Here is a 22,141-nt window from a genome sequence, read left to right on the forward strand (position 1 = left end):
ATTAAACTTTAGTAGTTAGAACCTGCCTGGTTGGTACTGGCCAATTAAAATGTGTTAGGTGAAATTATTATTATTATTATTATTTGTTCTTCAGTTTATTGCATTCCTAGACATTCACACAGGCACACCTTAGTTAGATTCTTCCAGGTACATACTGGCCAACTCATGCATTAACCTTCAAAACTTCATACCTATAAAATGACTAATGTACATTTGTATTTGTTTAGCTCATATTCAGCACCTTCTTTTCCACCTTTAACAGTGCTGAGATAATTTTAGCCTGAATATATGTATCAGATGGAAATTAACTGTATCAAGAGATTTGCTGAATCTTTCTCCTTGGGGCTCAAGGTAGTGTGTGGCTGGTTTCTTTTTAATTTATAGTTAACTTATTCCTGATATAGGGATGTGGTGGCACTGCAGGTTAAACCGCAGAAGCATCTGTGCTGCAAGGTCAGAAGACCAGCAGTCATAAGATCAAATCCACACGACAGAGTGAGCCTCGTGGCGCAGTGGTCAAACCACTGTGCTGCAACCAAAACTGTGCTCACGACCTGGAGTTCAATCCCAGGTAGCCGGCTCAAGGTTGACTCAGCCTTCTATCCTTCCGAGGTCTGTAAAATGAGTACCCAGCTTGCTGGAGGAGGGGGCAATGTGTAGCCTGCATAATTAACTTGTAAACCGCCCAGAGAGTGCTTGAAGTGCTATGGGGCGGTATATAAGCAGCATGCTTTGCTTTGTCCCCAGCTCCTGCCAACCTAGCAGTTCAAAAGCAAGTAAAAATGCGAGTAGATAAATAGGTACCACCTCGATGGGAAGGTCACAGCGTTCCATGCCTAGTTGTGCTGGCCGCGTGACCACGGAAACTGTCTTCAGAGAAACACTGGCTCTATGGTTTGGAGACGGGGATGAGTAGTCAGACATGACTGGACTAAATGTCAAAGGGAACCTTTACCTATTCCTAACCCACAGATCTGGCTATAGCCAGCATTCTCTTTTTTTCTCAGCCCTAGTAGATAAATTATCATTTTCTAGGAAGTGGTAGCTAAACATTGTGGTGGGGCAAACATACATGCATTCAGGGACATTTTTTAAAATTCTGGCTTCAATTATAGTTCAAAGTAGACAGGGGTGTACAGGTCCACGGCTGGCGCTTTCATTACTGACCCCTCCCAAGAGCCACAACCCAGGAGGCGGTCTGCTTGTCAATTCTTGGAGCACCTTTCCTCTGCTGTTCTCTTCCCCTTCTTTTGATGACAGTTCATCTGCCCTCTTTAAGCATAACACCAGAAAGAAGGCAGAACCTCTTCTCTTATGTCTTCTCCCTTAGGGCGGTGTTGCAGAGTGAGCTCAGAGGAAAAAAGTCAAACAAGAACTGCTGGGGAGGTCAGTGGTTTAGGTATCCGACTGTAGAGCTAAAGGCTGGGAGCTTGATTCCCCGCTGTGCCTCTTTGGACTCCATGGTCCATAGGGACACTTCCAGTTCTTCAGTTAGGAGGTTATTGTTATATTATTATTAAATGCAAAGATGTGGCAGGAAGCAAAGAGAAGGAGGATCGAATAGTTGTGGGTTTTTCGGGCTCTTTGGCCGTGTTCTGAAGGTTGTTCGTCCTAACGTTTTGCCAGTCTCTGTGGCCGGCATCTTCAGAGGACAGCACTCTGTGCTCCCCACACAGAAGGGGGATCGTTCTGGGGAGAAACTCCACCAAGACCATATTCCTCCAAATCCTGACAAAATCTAGAATCAGCCCTGATAATGTGTGAGAGAATATTACTTGCAAGAGAACCATAAAGATTTGGTTTGTACTGGTTCAATATCATTCTCATGTCTAATAGTTTACAGCAACAAACATATAAGGTGTTATATTGACTTCAATCCATCATAGGGGGAAAAACTGCAGGTCAACCATATCTCAGACTGGAAAAATTACTTCCAGTAATACGTTGCTGCGTGTCCGGTTGCTGCTTCAGGTACAGTGGCACAAAATGCCATGACATACATTCAGATTCCAGAAATGGGCACTAAAGAGTTTGCTAACCTGTGAAGAATGGCCAAGTGTGGTTTCTTTGTGTCAGCTTCATATTTGCAGCCTCCTTGGAGTTGTTTCTCCAGTTGTGGGATTGGCAATAGCTTCCTTAGATCTCACAAGCAGCAGAATGAGATGGTCATGCTTGGACGATACCACATGATTATAGCTGGGGGTTAACATCCAGACGATTAGAAGCCATAGATGGCAAGCAAGTGTAAAGTAGATTTTCGCCTGACGTGCTACATACATTTTCTCTTTGAGGAGCCCTTTTTGCTGATGGGAATTCATTATGTGAAACTTCACCTGCAGTCAGAAATGGAATAGCCCACATGTAGGTTTATCATCTCACCTCCACTCTGTGAGAACTGAATCTATATTTAGATAGAATATCAGGAAAATGTTCCCAGTTGCATTAACAGTTGGCTCACTCTTTATTATTTAGATATGTGGTGGCCCTAGACAGTGTATAGTTTTAGTTGATGACGAATTTCCAACACATCTAACCCATAAAAACTGATAGTGGTCACTATGCTTTTTCTTTTTTCTTCCTGGTAAAATTTTTATTCAGAATTTTTCTGGCATAGTTAAGGCTTTAAAATAAAAAATTGACTATTACATTTACTAAGGAAATTGTATAATTCATATATATATATAAGCACCTGCTTGATGATTATGCTAGATTAGTATGTTGAAGCTACTGTAGTGGTCCAGGTGAGTGTTGTCATTTACTTTTCTGTGTTGTAAAAGAAAGCAGTACCATTATCAGAGGGTAGAAATAGAAATTAGAGATAGCCAGTGATTAGAGCTGAAAGCATATTACTTTTGAAGAGAAGGCTGAAGGGTCAATCTTTCATGTTTAAGAAATCAGACTTCAGAGGAATTCTGTGCTTAGCTCCCAAAGACCAATCACAGAACAAAGCACACTGATTTTCAAATGAGATGAGAAGAACACGGTCTGTGCTCTAAGACTCTTTCAGCCATTAAGGAATTCCCCCTTTTAGCCATTGGCTATCTGTAAGGTATGTTTCTGCCCTAACCTTATATTCAGTGGAAGTGAGCTCCAATGAATATAATGTCCCATCCAACTATAATCATAGCTACAGCCTGGGACCTATAGGTAGTATGTGTACGCTGAAGCCAGTGTTTCAAAATTTCTAAAAAAGCAGCAACAAAGCTGGTTATAAAATTGTGTGGTTTTTTAAAAAAACTCTGGCCTATTATCTCCACATTTTATAGCTCTCGTTTGGTTGAATACTGTTTCTGAGAAGTGATAACAATCCGTTGACAAAGAAAAATGACCTACGTGTGGTAGAGGGCTGTATATGGGAGGCAGGCATCCTTTCTCACTCTAGTAAAACCTGATGGTAATCAGTTAATGTAATCTTCTTGTAACAGTACACCTGCCGACCTGAACAAAGAGGCCTCGGGGACAGTTTTCTCTGCAAGTCTGGTTACCAAAGCAGCATCCAAAGAAAACAACACTATAAAAACTTGAAGTAACCAAGTTGTACAAACTATAGTTTTTATCGCTATACACAACACGTCATTGCTAACTATTGTAGCCGGTGGATCACAGCTGAAAGAGGAAATAAAGAAGCAAGTCACTGTGGCATTTACACAGATTGGTTAGGGAATGAAAGAAAGACAGCTCAATTAATTTTCACACATAACAACACACAACTATTAAAACCCTTGAATTTGTACAGATACATTTTGCCTATAAGAGATGGGGTGGAGACCAATAGAATGCTACCCTGTCTTCCAAACTTAAGATATAATATGGCCATGGATTTCCAGATTGGTAGCACATTCGTCCGTCACAGCAAAAACAGTAGCAATGGCCCAAATCCTATTGTAAAATACCACTCACGTAACAGAACAGTTATTGTGATTTGTCAGCTGTCAACTGCATGCTCAGATGCGTAACCGGGGCCACACACCTCACTGAGAAACTAGAGGACTATGGGCTGCATGACAGACAGCTAGCAAATTGCTTCCTATTGCTTGCAAGAGAGGTTTTCTGCAGTTGCATAATGCGATAAGATTTCAGTCAGAAAGTCTAGTAGCACTTTAAATTCCTACAAGTTTTATTTAGCATAAGCTTTCATGGATTGACATTAGCTTGATAGCTCAGTGAGTTAGGTATCAATCTGTGGGAGTTCAATTGCCCACCTGGTATAAGATAAGAAATCTCTGTAATCAATATATGTTGCATGAGGAGTTGGGTGGCTCAGCGTGCAACAGAAAATGTCTACAGTGATTTCTGAACTTATGGCAGTTTGGTTCAAAAATTTATACCTTTTGCATAATGGTGCCACAGGATTTCAGCCAACATACTAGCAAATCCAACTTCAGCCAAAATTATTTGTAGTTGAAAACATGTCAAATTTAAAAAATGTAAATATTTTCAATAGTGTTTTCTGAGGCAATATACCACCTGATTAAAATTCAAAAACAATTGAAAAGCCTTATTAAAAAAAGCAAAAGCAATGGAAAGAACTGACAGGAATAGCAGAAAACAATTAAAATGCAGTAACAGACAGTGAATGTAGATGGTCTCTAATCCTGCTGAAAGCTTACAGGAAAAAAAATGGTCTTAAGCACCATCTGAAACTATCAAAGATGGGAAGGACATTTCATGATCAAGACACCACAATTTGAAGTGCCCTGCCTCCATTGAATCAAGCTGGTTCGAATCCTAGGAGGTGTCCCATTCAAATAGATCTCTGAGCAATATGTGGGCACATCAAGATCTTGAGAGTCAGTCCAGATCTCTGCAGAACCACAACAGATACACTAGGAAAAAAACCCTACTCTTCATACATTTTTTCCTGTCAAAAGTCCTTTGTTGTCACAGCGAAGACTCACCCAGATTTTAGAGACCTAACAGACACTTTCTCTAGATTTCTAGCTTTAATATAGAAATGGCCAGATAGCAGCCTCATACAGACTTGCCAAATATAAATACAGTTGTAAGGGCAGTTCAGATTCTCCAAGTCGCCTGAACCTTCGCCTTTAGCACTTCTGTCAATGTCACAGGCATTAATCAGCTGAACTGAATTGCAAGCACCTTGAAGGGGAGGATTCTTTCTTTCTCAAGGTTAGAGTGAAGAAACAGAAGAAGCCCTGTGTAAGATGAGCATTCTTCCTAAGGGGATAGAAGTGTTTATTTCGCTAGCCTCTCTGCCCTCCCCGCCTCCCCATGTCACTAGCATTGCTTTTTCTCAGTGGCTTTTTGTAGAATATCTTGTTTGGATATGACTGGTAGGGATGATTTTTATTTTTAGTGCAAGAAACAAAAAAAAAAGGAATTCAGCAGAGGATGTCCTCCGTTATGTGACTTGATGACACATAACAAGAATATATTCAGACCCTCTCTCTATTCATGGGCTTTTATATTTAATATTATACTTGCATAGCTTTGTTTAATAGAAATAAAGGGTAGCCATGTGGTCAAAACACAATTAAAATGCAAATGCAAAAATACCTTATGCTACTGAGAGCAAATACAACTGGCAAAGCCAATGAGCAACTTATTCTTCCTGATTATTTCTGATGGCTACTGGATGTACAGTATGCTCTTATATATGTCACCCACATCTGTGGATGACGTTGAAGGATGCTCCACAAAGGATGTGAGCAATGAGAATACATTCAGGTTTCCCCTTTGACTGATCCTTTGACTCCAGAAACACCACAGGATTGCTTCTAAGACAAATGAAGAAGAACTGTATTTGCAAAAAGATCGTGGCGGGATGGGGGAACTTGGGCTGTTTGGCCCTCATGCCAAAGGGAAGATTGAACAGGTCCTTGTAGCACCAGAGTCTCCATCCAGTGTTACATCTGTATTCAAAAATATATTAAATGACTCTGAACAATGTGGACATTTCTATGAGATGGAGGAAGGCTTCTGCTCCTCTAGAAAAGTTAGAACATCCAAGCCAACCAAGGCAGCATCTACATATATCTGTGTTTTGCTGGTATCTGAAACCCACCAAAGGAGTGTTTTTTGCTGGAAAATTCCAAAGGTACAGCTATAAATTGCATGCTATAGAAGTGTTTATTTTCCTGCTGATTTTAGACTGAGTGGGACTGTTGCAGTATGCAAGATGGCATTCCTCATATAGAACACAGACAGTATACACTATGTGTGGATTCTAGTCAATAGAAAAACATGTAGAATGGCTATGATCATTTATCTATCTTTAATATATTCGCGAAGGCTATCTTTACTCACTTTGTTTTGACATTTAAAAATTATTTGGACTTTGTGCTATGTGAGTTTTGCTTTCTCACAGGACTTGAATACTAGAAGTGTAAGGGTGTCATTTCATGAGGGCCAAAGAGCCAAACTGCATAACTAATCTGATATCTTCCATTAAGCCAGTTTATGGGGATTGGAAGAACAATGAGCCTTGGTATCATAGAACTATTATCCCATGAGGGACTGAGTAATCAGAGAAAAAAATAGATATGAAATAAGAGGGAGCTAGATATGTTTGTCTTTATTTCCAAGTTCTGGAAATAGGGGAATCGAATGTCAAATGGTAAAGTCAAGGTTCCACAGAACCGTGACGTAGTGGGATTGACCCTCATGTTCCTTGCAATACATTCACTTCCTCCTGGCTTTCCCTATAAGTAGGAGAGGCTGAATAAACCTTGGCCACCTCCTTTTCATGATCTGTTTATCATGATACCCAAATCAAGGCTGCTGGCTTATCCCTTCCTAAACAAGGGACAGTGGGAAGTCATGATTTATTGTTGATCTGTGTATCTGTCTTGTTTTGGGTTGGGTGGGCATAAGCCAGAATCCATAGTTCAAGATCTCATTTTAAGTAAACCGCAGAGAAAAATCTGTTGTTTGTTAGCTACCCTAGCAGCAGGAGCCAAACTGAAATGGTTGGGCAGCGTGCAATAAGACGCTTGCTCAACTGCTTTTCACTTGGGTATCATTTTCAATGAGGAGTTTAACAACACACTGGTGCCATCCTAGTTTTCTACACAACTGTGACTTGAGCCTATGTGCCCTTGATTTAACTGGTGACAGCAGAAGAGCCACCGGGCTTTATATAATTTCTTCTGTTATTCATTCATTTGTTCATTCACTATTTATTTATTTATTTTAAAATATTTTTACCCCGCCTTTCTCCTTAAGAGGACCCAGGGTGGCTTACATCATTAAAAGACAATATTTAAGCTAATAACAGTGAGTATACAAATACTAAAAACAGGTCAAACAAATACCGTATTAAAAAAAACATAAGCAATATCAAAACACATTCAAAGCAGCAAGATACAACAATCCATTAAAGAAAAAACCCCACTCAGGCAGTCAGCCACTCGGGGAAAGCCCGCTTGAAGAAATGCAGTCCTTGAAATATCTCGGGGCCCAAGCCGTTTAAGGGCTTCATAGGTTAGAACCAATGCCTTGAGTGATTGTAATTTTTCAGATATGAGGGGACTTTTCTGAGGGTTTGTGCGCAGGGAGGATGAAATAGCCGTGCGCCACAGAATACTATTTTGAAAACTCCTGACTACTCCCTTGGCCATGTGAGGGGATGTGTCATGGCATTTTTATGACAAGGTTCCAAGTAAAGTGATAACATTTTGCAAACAAAGTGAGTCATCTTGTCATTTTGAGATAGAAAGATTATTTCCTACACCATGTAACAAAATGTTTCTCTGAGACAATCAGTCTCTGCTAGGGATTCAATGACGTATGCATTTTGTTCACATCACTTCATCGTGCCTATTTGTAATGCAAAACTGTGAAATCTAGTTTGTATGAGCAGTTACCATGGCTGCGCATCCAAAACGCAAGTGGCTTGAAGGGCAGGTAAGAAAGCATTCTTTTTTCATGCAACCACTTGATGGTAGCTAGAAGCCTTTGGAACAGATTTGATTCAAAATAGTATGTGTGAATGTATTTAAAAATAAATCTTGTAGTAGAGTCACTTAGCCAGACAAGAAACACAATTTAACTATTTGCGAGATAAAAAAACACACAACACAGCCAATAACTCACCAGAAACTCTCTATGGTGAGAATAAACTGGTGGTATTTTATCCCACGGTGACATCAGATATTATTCATGCCTCCGCTTCCCTGGAATTGAGACAAATATTTTAATAAGTCTGAAACCAGTGGGTTTGGGTGGGGGGAATAAAAATGTACAATTGTGTTTTGGGATTCCCATGCACGATTAAATCCAAGAAGTTGAAGTTAATTTCCCGGCTCTCCAGGCTATAACAGCTAGCCCAGATAATGTTGTCACTTCTTCGGTTCCTCCCACCCCACCCTCACTTCAAGCCTTCCGATGCCCACCTGATAAAAGAGCCATGAGGGCTTGATATCTCACCTTTTGGGACAGCCTAATATTTTAATCCAACCCTGATCCTGGATTTTGCTTGTGGATGACACAGTTATGTCCCCACAATTTCTTAGAGCCTTCTGTATTCCCTAATATCAGCGTACTGTATGTTTCCGGGCAGAACCTTCCCATCAAAGCGAAAATGTAAAGAGATGATTTGAAAGATCATTCCAAGCCTTAGCACTGAAGATGTCCTCTGAAGATGCCGGCCACAGAGATTGGCGAAACGTTATGAAGAACAACCTTCAGAACACGGCCAAAGAGCCCGAAAAACCCACAACAACCATTAGATCCCAGCCGTGAAAGCCCTCGCAAATAAACTGTAAGATGTTTAGCAATATCAGGATGGCTTCAGTCACACACATTGACCGTGTTAGGATTAATGGAATCTAGGCTTGTTTTTCATTTATTTATTTGATATACTACCTTTCCCCTATAGGTTGCCTTGTATGTTCATGTACAGCCCTGAAATAGACAGATATGACACAGGGAGTTTTCTCTTTGCTATCAGTAATGCCTCATTGCATCTCGGTTTTATTTAGGTACTAAACAGTGGTTCAAAGCCTTGGGTCACCTAGGTGTTCTCTGACTGCAGCTTCATCACTAGCTGTGCTGGTCCGGGGTTTTGGGCATTGGAGTCCAAGAACGCCTGAATGACCCAAGGTTGGGAGCCATTGTATTAAAGCAACGTTCTTGGTTCCATTCCCTTAACTCTGACATACAGTTTATACTTGACAGCGCAATCATACTCCAAAACATGGACTCTGCAACAAGGGATGGAAACTCTTCAGACAAAGCATCCAGTGTTGTGTCTGAAGCAGCCTAGTTTAGGGCAGTGCAGGACAGGCAGTGTGGCACACATCTGCCTCCAAGCACCTGCTGCCTGAGATGATAAGAGACTTAACCTTATCCACTGTGGGCTATCAGTTCCTTAACTGTCTAATTTCATGCAGCACTCGTGTCATCCAGCTGTCTGATGTTGCAGGACCACTCTTGGTTTCTGGACTATTATTCTCCTGGGTGTGTGTGTGTGTGTGTGTTTGTGTGTGTGTGTGTGTTTGTGTGTGTGTGTATGTGTGTGTGTGTGTGTGTATTTTTGTGCTTGGGGGGGCAGAGAGGATGAGAAAAGAGCTGCATACTGTATATTAATAATTGTGCAAAGTTGCAAGCTTAGCCCATTGTTGGCTCCTACAGGGCAATAGCCCTTCACAGCTAAAATATTCTTCACCTTTGTTCCTCATCATGTTTCTCCCTTGTCTGAGATGAGATGTGTGTGGATACTGTTCAGAGAGAGTTAGGACTTTTTAGGACTAGTATCTGGGTCATATCTAGTATCTGGGAAATATGAAGCTCTGCTTCCTAAGAAATGTACTCTCCTGTCAAATGGTAGCACATTTTATGGCTTCTGAAAAGATGTGAATAGCATGCATGTGGTGTAATCATTGTTTGATAGAGGAGCATACACATTCTGAAATGCGGAAAGAATTAGCATTGTGAGATTAAGTTCCTGTTCCTCAGAGAAATCTGGCCAGTTGGTGGTACCTCTCTTATTATCTGTACTAGGTCCAGAAATTTATCATTTTTCTTCCTCACAATATTTCAAATACCTATACTTCATGTCTCTCAAAGATATCAGGATGGTATTATTTCACACAATATAAATTGTAACCCATGCCCTACATAAAACAGGAATCATATGCACTTGTCAGCCAACAGATGAGACATGCAATTATAATTTTTCTACCATAAAACCCATTTAATCAATTAATATTTCACTGTAGAATAAACTGAAAGCTGCTGTGTAAAGAAATGCAGGAACAGATTTTTTAGGAAGAGAAATCCATAATACTAAGAGTCACTTCAGAGCAGGCTCTGCATCAAATACTAACTATGCAGGATATATAGATACCACTCAAAAGATGTCTAAGAAGAGAGACTGTCCCTCATCTATGTTCTCTCCCAGGATCCAAACCAGGACAGGAACCAGAAGGATAGTGGGTCCAACTACCATATTGTAGGATATTAATTTATTTAAAATTAACTTTTAAAAGAGTGGTGTTGCCCTTTGGCCCAAATAAATTTCTTTTCGCAAGCACATTCTTAATAACGGGGCAACAAGGAGAAAGACAACAAGGGATGCCCCTGACAGCTAGAGAGACTTGAGAAATAGGATAACTGTGGCTTTGTCACCCATCAGAAAGGAAATAGTTTCAGCTGCAGGAAGGAAATACATTTAAGCAGCAAAGTAAAAGAAAAATTTGTAAAGATTTCCATTAAGCTTAGGTTAGGTAATTGTGGTGAAACACAGTAGTGCTGAAGATAATTTGTATTTTTCCTCTAGCTGAGCAAAGTTGAGATAATCCTCAACATGATTTCTGGATCCAGCAAACAAAGAAGGAAAGTTCTGAGGAATGTGACTTTATCACAGGGTAAGTGGGATAAAACAATCTTTTTAAATCGCAGAAAACGGGTAAACTGTATAGGCCTTGACTACAAGCTGCGTGTTCTCTTCTCTTTTCACACATTCAAAACTTAAAAATAAGTTCTAAATTATTTAGGTTTCAATCTAATTACTGTATATACTGATAATCATGTCCCATCAAGTCAATTTTGACATACGCAACCCTTGTTAGAGTTTTTGAGGTAGAGAATATTCATACTTCTTCTAGAAGCATCCTGGGATGGTGCAGCTGGCCCAAAGCCACCCAGGCTGGCTCTTCTGGGGTGCCCAGTAGGGAATTGAGCTCCCAACCTCCTAATTCACTGAGCTATGCTATCCAGCCAACAGCATCTAAAAGTATACAAATTCTAATTTTAAAATAAACTTAATATAAAACAATACAAAATAAGTAGTATTATAGGAATAATGATTCAAATTAATTACAGATATTAATTATAGCTCAGATGAAGATTTCATAAACATAATGTGTGTGTGTGGGGGGGGAAGGCTGCCAGCCAGATCGAAAGCCATGGCATAGCTGTGTTATAAACCATGAGAAGGGGATTTCAGTGTAGTCTGGTACACTGCAAGGGACGTGGTGGCGCTGCGGGCTAAACTGCAGAAGCCTCTGTGCTGCAGGGTCAGAAGACCAAGCAGTCGTAAGATCGAATCCACACAACGGAGTGAGCTCCCATCGCTTGTCCCAGCTCCCGCCAACCTAGCGGTTCGAAAGCATGCAAATGCAAGTAGATCAATAGGGACCACCTCGGTGGGAAGGTAACAGCGTTCCGTGTCTAAGTCGCACTGGCCATGTGACCACAGAAGATTGTCTTCGGACAAACGCTGGCTCTATGGCTTGGAAACGGGGATGAGCACCACCCCCTAGAGTCGAACACGACTGGACAAAAATTGTCAAGGGGAACCTTTACCTTTACCTACCTGGTAGTTTCAGTAGAGTCCTTCCCTAAAATCCAGCAAGTGTTTAAGATAGTGGTTCCCAACCTGGGGTCCTTGGACAGCAATTCCCAGAAATCCTGGCCAGCCTGGCTAAGTGGCGAAGGCTTCTGGGACGTTTACTTCAAGATCATCTGGGGACTCAAGGTTGGGAACCAGTGTACTAGGGCACAAGCTTCCAGAAGAAATTCTGTGCATGTGGTTTCTTAATAGCACAAAAAGCTATTTTATACGGTCACGTCATCCATCCATTCAGTTTAATGTCATGACGATGATGCTGACCAGGTCTCCTTTCTCGGTTATCATGTCACTGTCTTGCCCAGCCATACTTGGTGATTCCAGTGATGGAAAAGCTGACCCTCTCCATACGGAGCCTCTGCTATGACGCCCTTTCCCCCGAGTTAAAAATGTAAACAATTCAATTGTGTCTAACAGTCCCGGCGTGTGCTGTAACCAAAGATCCGCACATTCAGGTTGCATTATCTCACCTACCCCCAAGATACATATATACATTTCCAATGTATATCTCAGAAGTTGGATATGTCGCCTCTGGAAAAAGCACAACAAACAGGTGCTCAAGATAGCCTCATTGTCACATAAATAACACGTAGGCAACTGGGTTTCCAGAGGGTATTTGCAAAGATCTAATCAACGCCCTTATGATAATGAATTTGAAATATAGGTACATTTGCATAGATACAATCAGCTTGAATACAGGAGCTGATTTAAAACCTAGGTCACGGAACTCGGCTGTCTTATCCAGCGAGAAAACCACCCTGATTTAAGGGTAATTTTAAACTATCCGTTTACAGAATATACCCTTCATTAGAGTCTGCCATATTTAATATGTCAAATATTAAATTTACGCTTGTAACCAAAGAGCTGGTGTATTTTGTTTCTGTTGCTATTTGGGAGCTGCTTTGAAGTTCAGCAAAATGTCACTGACGGTGCATTTTCACTTTACGATCAAAGCACTTTCAGAGTGACATGCCTGCAATTCTGTGAGAACAAAGGGGCGGTTCTCCTGACCCATACTTGGCCTCTGTGTACACCTTTCACTATGTCTCAACCTCACCCACGTTGCACGATGCAATCATATAAATCTTCAACTTTAAGCATCAGGGACATAATGCCAGACCTTGCTGGCGAATACACTGCTTTACCTTTAACTGCATGATTTTGATTTTGGTTTTTGACAAGCAGTTTTTAGGATCTTCGCTCTCAGGTAAGCCACCTTTCAATCTGTTTCTAACTGATGCTGCTCACTCTTTTCAGCTGTATTTCCTTGTGTATATACCAAGTTGGTAGACTTGACAGTGAAGAAGGGAGTGCAGAGAAGAACAATGATTATATGAAATAAAACATTTCATATTTTTCTTGCAGAATCAGGGTCCGTTAAGCAGCAGTAAGGAAGCAGAAACATCTTTCAAAAAACCATCATTTTCTGATTGTATTTATACAGTAAGTATAAGTCACCTTTTGATGCTGTATCACACCAGTTAGAAGGAACAGCAAAGGTGCTTCCTTTTAACTGTGTTGACGTGTTCCTGTGCTCTGCGATGCAAATATACTAGTCTTTTGAGTGAGAAAGTTGAACGTAGGTTCCATTCACAAAGCTTCTGTGATGTAATGACTCAGTTTCAAAATATGGATTGTCATTTTCCTACTATACAGTTTTCTATTGATTGTTATCCTATATCATTGATGGAGTATATTATTATTACTTATTTATATGTTTGTACATATATATGTATGTGTGTGGAGAGAGAAATTTACAAACTATAAATACTACCCCACAAGTACATAATGCAAGGTATAAAATAACAAAAACAATTAACAGGAAACTGCTAATCTTCTAAATAAATCTAAAAACATAATTTAGCCAAGGACAGGAATAGTTATTTTAGTCCTTCCTGAGATTACAGTGGTATACATACTTACCCATGGGAAATCTCCCTGAAGGCAAGTTTAGCTTACATCTGAGTAGACATGCATAGAATTGAATAATCAGTTTCGCAAGATATTTGAAAGGCCACAACCTTTTAACTTTGCAAAGTGGTAGGTGAAAAAGAAGGTTGGAATCCTTTTTCATTTTGCCCTTCTTAAGTATCATATTTCAGGCTTTTGTTTACTAACCTGATGGACGTAATGGTCAAACTTTCCTCTTATATCCTGTAAGTGGTGTGGAGTTGTTTATGTCCAGTCGTCCCTCAAGCCTGAGTAAAACAGAATTTTCCACAGGTTGTTTCAGTTACTAAACCGTCATCACTTGCAAGTAAACAATAGCAACACCCACCACTTCCCAGACTTTGGTGAACTCATGGGACTTTGTGGGGGCAGAAATGGAAACTTCGTGATTGCAAAAATAAATAAATAAAACTCCTAAAGCATTGCTACCATATCATCGGCCACTGCCTTGGCTTTCTCCTGTTGTGGCCTTAAATATTACCATATGGAAGACAATTATGTGTACTAGCCCTTCTCTTGGCAACCACTGTAGGAAGGAACAGGTCGCTCTCAAATACTACAACCAGGTTACAGAAATGCCCATTTTCTAATGTAGTCTATGAACCTGGGTTAAGTGGCATGGAGAAATTCACCTTGTTCATGCGAGATCTTGACATAAATAATTAATTGCTGTTGTAAGTGTGCCTCCAAAGGTCTTTCGGGGCTAGAGCAAAAGTGTCCGATGGGTTTCCTGAAGGTCATCACTGAGATTGATTTAATCATCCTAGTACCTGTACTAAAAATAGCCGGAAACTGGTATAAACTGCACCCAGAGTTGAGCGCTGCAAGGGTCAAACTGTGTTTCTTTGAGGAGTTCTGAAGATGTACACAGATGGGAACTGCCTACTGAGGCAACGCTTCCTGAAAGAGGAACACTCCAAATAGTTCATGCACATTTTTATATAACAATGGCCACATGGAACATGTTAAGAAAGAGTTTAGTCTGAAATATATACAGTATACATAAGCTGCAAGTAATCCATGCATTTAAACACTTCAAATAACTTTAGTCTAGTAGATTATCACTCATATTTTAAACCTAGGGGTGCAGCTCTCAATTGTTATATTAATAAACTGAAGCCACAAGAGATTCCACTTTCAGAAGATTTCTACAATCTATCTGTGCATAGTCTGTATGCATGCACATTTAAGCACATGTATTCATAAAAACTGCAGATGGTGATAATTAATAATTATGTGCTGTCAAGTAAATTCAGACTTACTGCTACAAAACAGATGGCAGCACAGAAAGCACAGGAGTACAACAAGCTGTTGGGGACATCAAATGGATCCTCCATTTAAAAAAAAAAAGTGGACAAGGGTAGCAACTCCAGAGAGAAAAGTATAGTTTGGTCTCCCATCTGAATGTACAAGTACTTTCATTAAGCAACCTTCTTAATGGTTTTTCCCCCTGCATTTCTTGGGAGTCCACATGTGCTCCCAAGCAGAATTCCCTAATTATAGGGATTCTCTTAGATCACTGGTTCCTAACCTTGGGAAACCCAGATGTTCTTGGACTGTAATTCCCAGAAGCCTCCACTACCAGCTGTGCTGGCTGGGGTTTCTGGGAGTTGCAGTCCAAAAATAGCCAGGGACACCCAAGGTCGGGAACCATGGTCCTAGAACACACAAAATACCCTAAGTCAGATTAACATTGGATCCGTCCATCCCCCCCTCCCCCAGAAGTACCACAGGGCTACAATGGCCACTGAATTTTGCACTATGTAGGAATGTTTGCTGTTGGGTTTTAAAATAATTTGAATTGACATAGAGAGTAACAAATATTTGCTGTCTGCACTGAGTGAAGCTATTTATTCAGCTTTGATGCATAGGTGAAAATAATTGTATTAGCTGTTCAGTTGGACTGCTGGCAACTGGAGTAAAACAAGGTCTTTTTGTTTTTAGGGCAGTTTTTGAAGATAGCCTGTGACCAAGAATTACAAATTGCGGTCAGAATAATATGCGAACAGGTAATTTGATTAAGGTTTCTATTAATCCCATTATTGCTACACAGTGCTTGAGAATTAAGTACTGTATACTGGTACATATCTGAATGCCCAGTGGGTTGATTTTCTTGTTGAATGTGCATGGACAATCCCCTTTTTGTTGTTTAGTTGTGTCTGACTCTTCGTGACCTCATGGACCAGAGCACGCCAGGCCCTCCTGTCTTCCACTGCCTCTCGGAGTTTGGTCAAATTCATGTTGGTCACTTCGGTGACACTGTCCATCCATCTCATCCTCTGTTATTCATAACATTATGAGCATACTTTCAATAGGCCCTATATGAATTTTCTTTCTTCCTTCCCTCTCTTGATTTTCTCCTTATTCTCGTGCTAGTCCTTTGACTCCTTGCTTTTTAGGACTATGTGTCACCCATTCCTAATTTGCATGTGTTTCTTTCCTGTTTCCCACTCCCGCCCATTTCACTTGGCTAGACCTTAGGTCCTACAGCTTCACTGTCTCTCAGGCCCCAACCCTCCTGCCCCTAAACCCTGGATGATATTTTCCTCTCTCCAGCTTGACCTTCCACCCTCTTCCTGGACATTCCTTCAGGCTTGTTGTTCAGTATTGGATGACTCACATTTTTGCTTCAGCACTTACAAAGTTGGTGGAAATTCTGTCCAGGAGGGTGATAGTAGCTCAGAGCAATCTGTAAAATGTGAACCAAGATTGAAAGTATATAGCTTTTTTAGTTGCAGCCATACATCAGTTGTAGAAGTGCTCTCAAACAAAAGCACTATTTTGTAAACCATTAGCTTGCCTCTATTCATTATAACCATATAAATACAATATAGAATAGAAACCTATTTTGTCATATTGTGACTTCAGTCACAATAGAGGCCATAACCCTGCAACTCTAAATCAGATTAAAAGTTCTGCAACAAACTTCACCGATTCAGAATAAAAATAGAGATAGAAATTCAGGTTGGATGAGTTTATTTCGTTGGCAAAGAACAGTACTGGATGAACAAGCTCATCTAGTTATGATTCTATAAAAACAACTTATCAGTGTGTAAAGAACCGCTCTATTCTCTATCTTCCTGGCACAACTGACCTCCTATCTGAGCTGTAACAGTCAGGATGTGATGGTTCTATTACTAGTTGCGATGTAGGATATTTCTCCACTTTGACTGTTTGTGCAGAGAAGGATCAGGAGAGCAATATTTATTATAGGAAACACCAAGGCTTAAACTATAACTGTACTTCTTCCCCACTATTTGAGAAATTAGAAATTGCTTTATCTTTCCTGACGTCTGAAAATGGGTATGTTCTCTCTGTAGATTTGTGTTTCCAGATAAAGATACTCTGCTGCCCTATTTTAAGGTGTTGGCTAGAAATAACTGTGACTATCACACCTAATGTGTAAGATAGCACATAGCTTTCAAATGTGTGATGCCATAAACTGATTCTGTTTTAACGGAAAGGCTTAATCTGACTGTTGAAAGTTATACAACTACAGTACTTTTTTTTGTATGACATTTGCCAAAATATTCATCCAGGACCTGCTGCTTAAACCAATTTGTTGTTGTTTACTCGTTAAGTCGTGTCCGACTCTTCATGACCCCATGGACCAGAGCATGCCAGGCCCTCCTGTCTTCCACTGCCTCCCGGAGTTGGCTCAAATTCATGGTGGTCGCTTTGATGACCCTGTCCATCCATCTCTTCCTCTGTCATCCCCTTCTCCTCTTGCCTTCACTTTTCCCCAACATCAGGGTCTTTTCCAGGGAGTCTTCTCTTCTCATGAGATGGCCAAAGGATTGAAGCCTCAGCTTCCAAGATCTGTCTTTCCAGTGAGCACTCAGGGTTGATTTCCTTCAGAATGGATAGGTTTGTTCTCCTTGCAGTCCAGGGGACTCTCAAGAGTCTCTTCCACAACCACAATTCAAAAGCATCCATTCTTCGGCAGTCAGGCTTCTTTATGGTCCAGCTCTCACTTCCACACATCGCTGCTCGAAAAACCATAGCTTTGAGTATGCGGACCTTTGTCAGCAAGGTGATATCTCTACTTTTTAAGATGCTGTCTGGGTTTGTCATCACTTTCTTCCCAAGAAGCAGGCGTTTTTTAATTTTGTGGCTGCTGTCTCCATCTGCAGTGATCATGGAGCCCAAGAAAGTAAAATCTGTCACTGCCTCCATATCCTTCTATTTCCCAGGAGGTAATGGGACCAGTGGCCATGATCTTAGGGTTTTTTTTATGTTGAGCTTCAGACCATTTTTTGCACTTTCCTCTTTCACCCTCATTACGAGGTTCTTTAATTCCTCCTCACTTTCTGCCATCAGAGTGGTAACGTCTGCATATCTGAGGTTGTTGGTATTTCTTCCGGCAATCTTAATTCTGGCTTGGGATTCATCCAGTCCTGCCTTTTGCATTATGTATTCTGCATAAAAATTAAATAAGCAGGGAGACAATATACAGCCTTGTCGTAAACAACCAATAGCATATCATATTTAAAAAAAATCTAAGGATATATTTCTGAATATATTTCACATGAACACACACACATAAAATTTCACAAACTCTTTGCTGTTGAGTGTTTATTCATTCATTCATTCATTCATTCATTCATTCATTCATTCATTCATTCTTTATTTATTTATTTATTTATTTATTAAATTTATACCCCGCCCATCTAGACCAAAGTCTACTCTGGGCAGCTAACAATAATAGATATAATAAAAACAATATAATAAAATAAAAACCAACAGTAGTAATATAATTCAAGATGGGAAAAATATTCAAGTGATGACAGGAGGGAAAGCCTGCCTAAAGAGCCTGGTCTTAAGTTTGCTCTTAAAAACACCCAGCGAGGGGGCCAGACAGATCTCTGGGGGAGACTGTTCCAAAGGCGAGGGGCCACTGCTGAGAAGGCCCAGTTTCTTGTTCTTTCTCTCCGGTCCTCCCTCGGCATTAGGCCCTTCAGCTGCCCCTCCTTGCTAGAATTAGTGGTTTGGGTAGATCTAGGTGGGAGGAGGCGTTCCGCTAGATTAGATGGCCTTGTTTGAATATCTTCAGGTTAGAACTTTTTCTTTGTTTCATAAGATTTTCTGTGTATACACAGATCTTGTGAAAAAAGGAAGAAGCTGGTAGACTCCTCACCCTCCAGCCGTGCCCCCATTACCAGTTGTGTGATGATTTCCTCGGGAAGGTTGACTGTGGATGTGGACTGCAGAGTACAGTATTAGTAAAACCAATAGCTCTGTTTACTTTTTGTTCTCTTGGGAGATTGTTTAGCCTTACTAGCCATTCTGGTGAGTGGGAGCCACCCAATACCTAAAAAAATAGCTTCTCTGCTTTTTTAAAACAGAATCCAACTGATCGTCACAGTTTAAAGTTACCACCTGCTTGACAGGTCTATTTCCAGATATGGTTTATGAGGTTTTGTTTGATTAAAGCACAGCAATGCTAGTTATTGCGGAGGATTAAATATGGCTGATTGAAAACTCAAGGAAATTGAGGCTTTTTAAAAAAATTTGAAACCGCTTTTAAGAAAGACTGGATGTTTAGTCTCATTCAGGAGATTTTCCCCACCCACCCTTCATCTTTCGTACAGTTCTTAGACTGTAAGCTTTCAAGAATGCAAAACTCTCTGTAGGTTTTGTAAACAGGTTATGTAATAACAGGATGTTAATTGCAATGAACCTACTATGGGAGACTGGAGTCATCATAGCTTGTTGGCTTGTAGGATTAGAATTGGAGACCTGCATGCAAAGCCTTGCTCAGCCATGGTGATGTTGGGCCAGTCGGAAGCATTGCTAACCATCAACAAGCTTAGCCTCTCAGTCCTGTTGCCCACACAGCCATTAGGAAGACATGGCAACCTCTTTTTTTAATTAGCTGTAACTTGTTGTGTCATCTCAACCTGGACAAACAGGTTAATCTTAATTACGGTTGAGGGAAACAAGCCAATTTAAGATTATGGTTTTTGAAGCTGGATTGCTTTCATTAGCTGTTTTAAGATTAAGCCGTTTGAGTTGAATGACGTGTTGAACTGCTGTTATGTTACAATGGAAGCACTCATTTTTTTGGATGCTCAACAGAATTAAAGAGGAATTCTTGAGCCTGGAGGGAAAATTAGGCCCATTCTCATAATGTTAAACCGTACCTTAACAATATGTCCATCTGCAGCCGCTCTCTCCCATTCTAATTTACTTCACAGGGTTGTGAGGATAATATAGAGAATAAGAAATCATTCCCCCTCTGAAAGTTATATGGGATATGAGTGTAAATAGTAATACAGTAATAGTAGTGACAATAATGAAGATGATGATAATTATAATGGTAATGATCGGCCCCAGGAACAAACAAACAAACAAGAATACATTTTACAGTCTAGAAGCATAAGATGTCAAGAGTTTTCCTTTCTTCTAAGTGGAAGCTTCTAAGTACACAGTTTCTGAAGGCCCCAGTCTCATGTCTGATGGTTACACATCGCTTAGGCTCCCCAAAACCTGTTGCCCAAGGACACCCACCCCTCCTTCACTGTTGTGTGAACAGAGCTCTCAGATCTGTGCAGATTTGGTATTAAAACCATCCTCCTGCCTCTTCTACCACTATCAATTTTTCTGAGTATCCTGTGCCATCAATTCAGAACCTACTTACTGCAGCTCTAATTGGGCTTTCAAAGTGAGATATTTAAGGAGTGGTTTTATCAGTTCCAACTCTCGCCCTCCTCAAGAGTTTTGTGGCCGATCAGGCATTCAAACCCAGGTCTCCTGAATCCTAAACCATCACTATCCATCCATTTTGTACACATATGGAATGCTTAAGAAGCTCTGTTCTCAGGTCTTCTGGCCCTTGACTCACAGAAAGTTTTTCCAAGGAGATGGAAATACAGTGGGGTCTTGACTTAAGAACGGCTCGAGTTAAGAACATTTTGACTTAAGAACCACTCTCATAGGAAAATATTGACTTGACTTACATACTTAGATTTGAGTTAAGAACTGAAAAAAAAACCATGTGGGAGGCAGGGAAAGTGCAAAATTTGAACTTTCAGTTAACTGTTGGCCAGTGAAAAGGGTGCCTGTCTGCTTCCTCACTCCTCCCAGCGTTTAGAGAGTGGATTGGGAGACAGTCTTCGGACTGCCTGGTACTGGACTGCCTGGACTGTCTTTTCCCTGCCTTCCCTGAACCTTTCTTGACCTAAGAAAAAAAAGAAACAAAATATCTCCCTCTAGTGGTCAAAGGCAGAATAGCAGCTTCCCATTAGTTTCTATGGACGGAAAAGAGCAGATACGGATCAAATGGTTTTCAATGTATTCCTATGGGAAATGCAGATTTGACCTGAGAAGTTTTTGACTTGAGAACCGCCTTCCAATACGGATTAAGTTCTCAAGTCAAGACCCCACTGTAGCCAATGAATGAAGTAGCACGTCCCATCCCTCCTTTAAGGAGGCCCCCATTGCTCAGGTACTAAAACAAAGAATGAATAGAAAGCAATGGCAACATGGGAGCCAGCCAGCCTTGCGCTCCTCTTTTTCTTGGTCCTTTGTTCTCAGGACAAAAATGGAATGTTTCCTTTCTTTGCCCATTGAAGGGGGGAAAAAGAGCATCAGTTTCCCACACAATAAGGACCAGGTGCTAAAATGCATTGTTAAGGCATACTTTCAGTATACTTTTCAGATGCAAGAATAGTCAGGTACCCTGAATCAATACTTGGTTTTCTTTTCATTTCAGATCATGAAGAGCTCTGTGGCAGGAGTTACGGATCTTTCTGTCTAAATGGTGGGATTTGTTATATGATACCTACTGTTTCCAGTCCTTTTTGCAGGTAAACTGATTATTAAAATTTACATTTTGCACCCTAGGCTTCTGTTTTGGGAAAGTTGTGTAGTCTTCTATATTTTTAAGGAAACATGTTTTTGTTCACATGTGCAGTAAGATATACACTTCTTATACTGGATATATTTAAGTTGAATTTATTTTGACTAATGTAACTGGTAATGTAATAAAAAAAACCAAATTCTCTGAATTTTGGTAGATATCAGGTAACTACACTCTAGCCATCCTAGAGAAACAGTTTGACTAAGGGAATGCCAGAGTTTAAAATAAAGAATTGGAAAAACTAGCAAAGTACAGAGACCTCGCCATTGAAACATCTCACCTCTGGAACAAACACACTTCTGTGGTCCCCGTAGTCATTGGGACTTTGGGAACAATATCAAGAAACAATATCACCAGGGTACAGACAGAGTTCCAACTCCAGTCCTCTGAAGATGCCAGCCACAGAGACTGGTGAAACATTAGGAAGAACAACCTTCAGAACACGGCCAAAGAGCTCAAAAAACCCACAACAACCATCAGATCCCGGCCATGAAAGCCTTCGAGAATACAATATCAAG

The 22,141-nt window shown here is 40.5% G+C and overlaps 2 protein-coding genes across 6 annotated transcripts in view; one reads left to right on the forward strand and one right to left on the reverse strand.

The window, feature by feature from the left end:
- The window catches only part of TMEM266 (transmembrane protein 266), a 113,675-nt gene extending 105,538 nt beyond the window's left edge, over positions 1 to 8,137 (reverse strand). The window contains exon 1 of the mRNA XM_072982260.2: positions 8,056 to 8,137. The gene's annotated coding sequence lies outside the window, so the exon portion shown is untranslated. The remainder of the gene's footprint in view (positions 1 to 8,055) is intronic.
- The window catches only part of NRG4 (neuregulin 4), an 81,581-nt gene that overhangs the window by 49,214 nt on the left and 10,226 nt on the right, over positions 1 to 22,141 (forward strand). For 4 of the 5 annotated variants that reach the window (XM_020808072.3, XM_020808076.3, XM_078380941.1 and 1 more), the window contains 4 exons: positions 10,742 to 10,829; positions 13,178 to 13,255; positions 15,707 to 15,771; positions 21,477 to 21,570. In XM_020808072.3, the coding sequence (XP_020663731.1) occupies positions 15,762 to 15,771; positions 21,477 to 21,570 (104 nt within the window). In that variant the 5' untranslated portion in view covers positions 10,742 to 10,829; positions 13,178 to 13,255; positions 15,707 to 15,761. Of the gene's footprint in view, positions 1 to 10,741; positions 10,830 to 12,930; positions 13,020 to 13,177; positions 13,256 to 15,706; positions 15,772 to 21,476; positions 21,571 to 22,141 lie in introns of those variants that run through there. The other variant, XM_078380943.1, reaches the window with a different exon arrangement.

Source organism: Pogona vitticeps, chromosome 12 (assembly GCF_051106095.1).
Source record: "Pogona vitticeps strain Pit_001003342236 chromosome 12, PviZW2.1, whole genome shotgun sequence".
Classification (NCBI taxonomy): Eukaryota; Metazoa; Chordata; class Lepidosauria; order Squamata; family Agamidae; genus Pogona; species Pogona vitticeps.